Source organism: Myotis davidii, unplaced genomic scaffold (genome assembly GCF_000327345.1).
Source record: "Myotis davidii unplaced genomic scaffold, ASM32734v1 scaffold2537, whole genome shotgun sequence".
Classification (NCBI taxonomy): Eukaryota; Metazoa; Chordata; class Mammalia; order Chiroptera; family Vespertilionidae; genus Myotis; species Myotis davidii.
Window position 1 is genome coordinate 145,968 of NW_006288180.1, and position 7,524 is coordinate 153,491.

Here is a 7,524-nt window from a genome sequence, read left to right on the forward strand (position 1 = left end):
CCCAAGAAGGCCAAGGCCGCCAAGCCCAAGAAGCCGGCGAAGAGCCCGGCCAAGGCCAAAGCCGCCAAGCCCAAGGCCCCGAAGCCGAAAGCTGCCAAGCCCAAGAAGGCGGCCCCCAAGAAGTGAGAACCCGACTGACTCCGTGAATACAAAGGCTCTTTTCAGAGCCACCACGTCATCCGACAAAGAGCTGGTGACACCACATTCCCTGGATGGGGGGGTGGAGGCGGCGGACCTGAGGCTGTTCTTACACGTTACGCTGGTGCTTGGTGGTCTGTGTGCTAAGAGTAAGTACACGTTTACTTTCCCAGTGAAGGGTTTGGCGCGCTGAAGTGCTTTGGGGTTCAGGTTGGGCAGTGCTCGCTTTTCCTGGGCTCCACTTTTTGCCCTTGACCCAGCCACGTATCCAGAGAGGACTTTATTGCTTAATAGTCGGTGATACCATGTAAGAACTTGTGAATAAAAAGTACAGAAACTTGCATGCACTTAAAGAAAAAAAAGCTGTTGTGAAAATTAAAATCTCATTTCCTCACTACAGGTTTCAGCGTGTGTTTTTTTCCGACTTGTATTTCCTGGCGTTGAGCCTTAAAGTGAAACCTTATAACCCTTTTCATACACACGTTGAAGTCTCATTTCACCAGTCTTGCTTCGGGGTGAAAACGGTGCGCTAAGCTACTTTGACTCTATGCCCTGAGCGACTTCCTACCTGTTGTTTACCAATTGCCCGAGGCTAGGAGCTCTCCCTTTGCTGATTATGCAAAATTACACTCACGCCTCGCCTGGAGGCGTTTGGGTTTGCTTGTCAAGTGTCCCAAAGAGTGAGGATTTACACAGCACTTAGAGAGGATTTCGGCTACATCTGATAAATATGGTAGAAAAAACCTTTATCAAACATAAGTTACCTTAAAATTACGAGCTGATTAAGCCGAGTCCCTGAAGGTGACTAAGTCCCACCCTTTTGCCTACAGCACTTCTAATTGAAGTTGTGGGTGGCTCTGAAAAGAGCCTTTGGGTTTTCGTTGAGCTTTGGGTAACAGTTACGCCCTCTCGCCGCGGATGCGGCGCGCGAGCTGGATGTCCTTGGGCATGATGGTGACGCGCTTGGCGTGGATGGCGCACAGGTTGGTGTCCTCGAACAGCCCCACCAGGTAGGCCTCGCACGCCTCCTGCAGCGCCATGACGGCCGAGCTCTGGAAGCGCAGGTCGGTCTTGAAGTCCTGCGCGATCTCGCGCACCAGGCGCTGGAAGGGCAGCTTGCGGATCAGCAGCTCCGTGGACTTCTGGTAGCGCCGGATCTCGCGCAGGGCCACGGTGCCGGGCCGGTAGCGGTGCGGCTTCTTCACGCCGCCCGTGGCCGGCGCGCTCTTGCGGGCGGCCTTGGTGGCCAGCTGCTTGCGGGGCGCCTTCCCGCCCGTCGACTTGCGCGCCGTCTGCTTGGTACGAGCCATTGCAAAGCAAGGAGAGGACAAGCTGGGGATGAAGGGGAGAGTGGGAGCTCAACCAGTATATATAAGGCCAGTCCCGCTCTGATTGGACCAGCTATCTGTCCATCAAGCCTCAGTGTAAAGTTATTGCTAGCGGCGATCATTTCCGGATAGGTGGGACTTCCGGTGGCTTAAGACCGAAAATTAACTTTTTCCTCCCAAGCACCCTTTCAGAAGGGGTTTTCTATCTACCGTTTTTCGCCTCTATCGTCCTTAAACCGTCACTTTCCCAATATTGTGGCTTTATCCCCGCACAAATTATCACAGACGTGTGTTGTTCGCTTGATAAGAATTGTAAATTTTGGCGCTTAAACTGCCTTTCCTGTGTTCCTTTTGAAAAGGCGCGCGCAAAATGTGATTGGCTAAGTGACTTGTTTTTGCCTGATTCAAGTTTAGGAAGACGGATTTCAATATAAATTTCTTGATTTCCCCATATGACCTTAGACTTTCCCTCTCCCCACCCCCAACTTGGAGATTTTTAAGTGTTCTGTTTTCATATACTTTCCCTAAATGCAACAAGACCATTAATTGAAGTGATTTTATTTTCTGTTGTAACTACATTACTACATGTATTCCCTATTAATCAGCATCCTCACAGAAAGCATGCCACTAAGTTTGACACTTTTACCTGATGACTGTGTAAAATGTTTACAAAATACTCAAGTTTTTGAATGTTGCAAAGATTACTAAGCCTTTTTACAGTAACGCTGAAGCCTGTGCTAAGTTCTGCCTAAGGTCACGAGGGTGGAGGCGGGAAGAGGATAGGTGTAACAGCATAAACAAAACTGAAAAATAAACTAAGGGGCATGACTGCGGGCACATAAAGTATTGTTTCCTATTTGCAAACGGTTAAGGCGCAGCAGTGTTGCAGACCGACTTACAGGTGATTTGTCCTATTAAAATGCAAAACTACCAGACAAGAGACTGAAAAGGTGGTTTATTGCGGCAGGTCATTAACTACATTTGCATTTAAACAGTCACCTTTGACCAAACATCCTCTTTATATACAATGTATTTCTTATCTTAACCTTGAGGTATTGCTACAGCAATCGCCTTAATTACCTGAAACCAAACACCTTTTGTTTCTATTTGGCTGAAAACTTTTCCTTTTAATGTATCTTTTCAGATGTTAATTTCGCTCTTATGGGTGTTTACTGACATCTACTGACCAAACACGGTAAAAACCATTTCCAAGCAGCTGCTTATGGAAAAGATAAATGCAAGCCCTTTCAGTGCGAAGGTGGGTGGCTCTGAAAAGAGCCTTTGGTTTAGTTGTTTGCGTTGTTGCCAAAGGAACGCAGGGTCCTCACTTGCCCTTGGCCTTGTGGTGGCTCTCGGTCTTCTTGGGCAGCAGCACGGCCTGGATGTTGGGCAGCACGCCGCCCTGCGCGATGGTCACCTTGCCCAGCAGCTTGTTGAGCTCCTCGTCGTTGCGGATGGCCAGCTGCAGGTGGCGCGGGATGATGCGCGTCTTCTTGTTGTCGCGCGCCGCGTTGCCCGCCAGCTCCAGGATCTCGGCCGTCAGGTACTCCAGCACGGCCGCCAGGTACACGGGCGCGCCCGCCCCGACGCGCTCGGCCCACGGGGAACTGCAGCCCGGCCCGCGAGGACCGCGTCTTGGCCTTGGCGCGCGCCTTGCCGCCCTGCTTCCCGCGGCCGGACATTCTGGCTACAAACTAGACATGTTGAACTTAATGTGTCAAAAAAAGCAAACAGCAAAGTGAAACTGCAGCGGTGCCACTTTTTATAAACATGTCTGGGCGCGAAAAAGAAGTTGTGTCATTGGCTAAATCTGCAGCTCTATTTGGCATTCTGATTGGCAGTCCTCATGACGTCACTCTGAATATGTACGAATTACACACAGGAATTTAACACCTTATTTGCATACCACTTCGTATATAAGGCAGATAAGTCAAGTTCTCCTCTATCTACTGCATTCTGTAGCTGAACCAGTCCGGTGAGCTCCCGACCATGCCGGAGCCCGCCAAGTCGGCGCCCGCCCCGAAGAAGGGCTCCAAGAAGGCCGTGACCAAGGCGCAGAAGAAGGACGGCAAGAAGCGCAAGCGCAGCCGCAAGGAGAGCTACTCGGTGTACGTGTACAAGGTGCTCAAGCAGGTGCATCCCGACACCGGCATCTCGTCCAAGGCCATGGGCATCATGAACTCGTTCGTCAACGACATCTTCGAGCGCATCGCGGGCGAGGCGTCGCGCCTGGCGCATTACAACAAGCGCTCGACCATCACGTCCCGCGAGATCCAGACGGCCGTGCGCCTGCTGCTGCCCGGCGAGCTGGCCAAGCACGCCGTGTCCGAGGGCACCAAGGCCGTCACCAAGTACACCAGCTCCAAGTAGGCGCGAGCCCGCGGCCTCACTCCCGACCCAAAGGCTCTTTTCAGAGCCACCCACGTTTTCCCATAGAGAGCTGTGCACTGGCCAGTCCAAGTCTTGAGCATTCTTGCCAACACTCGGGAGGGGATCCCAGAGTCCCCAGGTGGTAGGTGCAGGGCACCTCTCGGGACAATAGTGCCCAGTACGAGGCTCCCATGAGTGTATGTGAGCGTGCACTGAAACCCATGTATGTCTCACTATCTAATCCCAAGCTGCTTGTCACCATTTTTTAACGTTTTTGCAGGGACTGTGTGGGCTAGAGAAGACGCTTTCTAAAGCTTCCAAATCGACCCTGAAATGTCTGGTCTGTTTTCAGTAAAGCGTCCCCCAAAGCGCCTCACTGGCAGCCTCCACGAGCGTCCTCTAGGTGTCGCTGTGGCTCTGCGCCCGCCTTCCTTTGTGTGGCTCCAATGACTTCCCCATCCCCCGCCCTGTGCCCGCGGCCTTTAGAGTCCTTGCTAAGCGTCTTATCTAAGGGTGTGGACGCCTAACTCAGGGTTCTTTTCAGGGCCGCTTACACTCTCAGCAAAAGAATTGCATGCCTTTCTGTTCCAAGCACAATGACTCCTGAATTTGCTGGGCCTTTGTCCGTTCTAGGAAGACCTGTATGGGAGCCCCGTGTACTCAGTACGTAGCCTGTTCCTCTGCCTCGAGTGCTCCCGGGACTTGCTGTTTTGAGGGCAAACAGGCTGGAGTTGTGCACACCACACTCATTGGCAGTCGCTTCTAGGCACAGCTAGCGGGGCTGGCAGGGGGCAGGTACAAGGGGGCGCCCTAGTTTGCTTCTGTGTCAGCTCCGGTCTTACCTTCTGGGGCAACTGTAACCAGACAACCACGGGATCCATCTGGGCTGGGGGTCACTTCTTCTGCGCATTAAGCAGAGACGGGGTTGAATCCCATATGAGCGTTTATTCCAATCCTGCCGGCAGCAGGGAGACCAGCAGGCCACCCACAGACATTGCAAAACCAAACAAATAACTCAAGCCAGTGTGACTGAATAAATCCTGAGCTTCAGTACAGATGGCTGTTTTCACTGTAGTGCCGCGCGACGCATGTGCAGCAGGGAAACGGGAGGGTAGAGTCTGCAGTCAGGCCTTCAGGAGTTCACAGCCTGATAAGGTGTCTAATCGGTGATGTCACAAACAGCTCAGCCTGTTCCTGGGCCCAGAGAATGGTCAGCGCTCCTGAGAAACACTCCGGGAGGGGGCCAGGGTCCCCGCACAGGCACCCAGTCCAAGCGTGTCCTGTCCTTGGTCTGTTTTCCCATGTGTCTGTTTTCTGAGTCATGGACCCATGGCGGCATCTTATCTTTTTCCAGCCTCCGGGGTCCCGGGGTCTGTAAGAGAACTTCTCACCATAGTTAGTGAGGAGAATTATTAGACAATGGCGGCTCCATTCTTATACATGCCCTCCCCTCTATCACAACTGGTTCCAGTTCCTGGCTTTGCCCCCGCTCCCCACCCCCAGTCTGGGTTCTAGGCTTCCAGATCAACCTGCTCCCAAGATCTGAGCCTTATCTCCACCGGGACTCCCCTCCAGATGTCTAGACTGTAATAACTGACGTGTACGTGCACTCTGAGCCCTGCTCTGGCTCCTGCTTCCTTCCCTTGTCCTTGGCACACCAGTTCTCTCTTGCTTTTCAGTTTCCCAAAACCTGTGTCACGTTTATTAAATTATCTTTGTAAAAATAACCCGTCCTTTTCTGTTTTCCGGACACCAGGGCACCTCCCGCCCTGGCTGTAAAGGACTGGTTCTATGTTACACTTTAAAGACTATGCTTAGGGGGCCCCTCTCAGCCTCAGGCACGTTGGTCACCCTGGAAGACATGGTCCTTGCTCTGGAGGGGGCCTGTGGGGAGGGTTATCACCCTCAGCTCCCGGGACCCAGAGGGAAGTGCAGGCTGCAGGCCCACCTCGGAGCCTAGCCAAGCTTCCCTGTTGGGCGACTCAGGAAACATGAAAGATGAATTGGGACACACACACCAAGAAAACAGGTAGCGGGTGCTGGGGAGAGGAGAAACCCTATGGAAAGGTACTTCCCAAGGTGCCAGGAAATCCGTAGATCTCTGTAAAAGTGTTTTTTAATTCTATGTGGACGTCTTTGGAAGGCCACAGCATCAGAAGACTGGGGTTGGAACTTGAGTTCTGCCAGGTCCATGAAATTGGGTTCTCACACCCTCGGTTGTTTTACTTATTGTTAGGTCTGATCAACTCATTGAATCCATACCCCTCCTCTAGGAACTGGCCTTGAGATGAATTCACAACCCACATTCCCTTTCTCTTACACCACAGTCCACTTGCTAAGACCATTACCTTTCCCCTCTAGAGAATTCGCCCAGAGAATTCTCCGCCTAGAAAAAGCCCTAGAGTCCATTAAAATCTCTGACAATCCCCTACCCCATCCCTGGGTGCTGACACCACTTAGGGGCTCAGCCCATCTGCTATCCAGATGGCCTCATAAGCTATATTCCCTTACCACTCTGGCCTCCTGCGTTCCTCCTTTGGCGACCCTAACACTTATAAAATGAAAATATTCCTAAAATCTACTTCGCTGCTACTTGTTAAAACACATGAAATCATTATCATACATTTAAATATTTTAGGGAGATTTACAGTTCACGAAGTTATTTATGGACATTTTACCATGACTCCTATAGTTTGTCTATAATGAAGACCAGCTTTTTGAAGTAGTAGTATAAGCAGAAGTAATACTGCAGTAGATGAAGTACTTCTCCATACAATTAGACTTCTGCTGCTATCTTCAGACATTGTAGGCTCCCATATAAAAGAAAATGCAGGTTGCTGCTGTTCAAATAAGATCAATTTCAAAATCATGAGAGCCTGAAATATTTATAGTTTACAGGCATCTATATTGATTTTTATAATAGTTATAGGTATAAATTTATAATCTTAAAGACATCACTGAACACATTAGGCAATACTTACTAAATGTATGTAAGGGCATTCCTTTTCTATTATCGGTCAATGAATTATCACAATCTTGGTGAAATACACACTTAAAACTTTATAGTTGTGTAGATCAGCATTTGCACCTGGGTGTCCTTGAGCTAAAACCAAGGTGTCGGGGGCTGCGTTCCTTTGTGGGGCTGCAAACGACACTGTTTGCTCCCCATTCCAGCTCTTGGAGGGCTCCCTCCCCCCGAGCTCTTTATTTTCAAAGCAGGTCTCTGGGCAAATCCTCCTCTGGCTGCCACCTGACTAGTTCAGCACTCCGACTGCCTCACTGGGATCACCTGGAGCATCTCATTTTAAATTACAGGGAATTCTCGGCTACCGGTTTCAGCTACAGCAGCAGGGCCTTTGTCAGGTAGCCTAGCCCATCACAGAATCCAAAGCGTAGGCGGTGGATACACCAGGCAGCACGTTCTGCCTGGCACCCTGCATTACAGCACCTTTAGAATTGGAAACAAAGCCACAGTCAGTTCCTCTTCTGGTCAGCGTGGGGGATGGGGAAGGGGAAGAACAGGTCCGTAGATGCACTATTGTAAACACTTTCAGGGAATTCGTGAACTAACCTGGAGCCAATGAAACCCTTTTCAACTTTCATGCTCATTAACCATCCTGCACGTGTTGTCTTGGGAAGTTATGTTGCTTTAAGCAAACACAGCCACTGGGACTAGGATGAAGCTCTT

General features: G+C 50.6%; 2 protein-coding genes and 1 pseudogene across 2 annotated transcripts; 1 reads left to right on the forward strand and 2 right to left on the reverse strand.

Moving 5' to 3' along the window:
• Positions 1-596: 596 nt before the first annotated feature.
• LOC102763778 (histone H3.1) lies at positions 597-2,645 on the reverse strand. Its single transcript, XM_006759975.2, has one exon. The coding sequence runs from the start codon at positions 1,446-1,448 to the stop codon at positions 1,038-1,040; it is 411 nt and encodes a 136-aa protein (XP_006760038.1). The 5' UTR covers positions 1,449-2,645; the 3' UTR covers positions 597-1,037.
• An 80-nt stretch (positions 2,646-2,725) lies between these two features.
• LOC102763486 lies at positions 2,726-3,154 on the reverse strand (annotated as a pseudogene).
• A 21-nt stretch (positions 3,155-3,175) lies between these two features.
• Positions 3,176-4,170, forward strand: LOC102764059 (histone H2B type 1). The gene has a single exon (XM_006759976.2). The coding sequence runs from the start codon at positions 3,456-3,458 to the stop codon at positions 3,834-3,836; it is 381 nt and encodes a 126-aa protein (XP_006760039.1). The 5' UTR covers positions 3,176-3,455; the 3' UTR covers positions 3,837-4,170.
• The last annotated feature ends 3,354 nt before the right edge of the window (positions 4,171-7,524 follow it).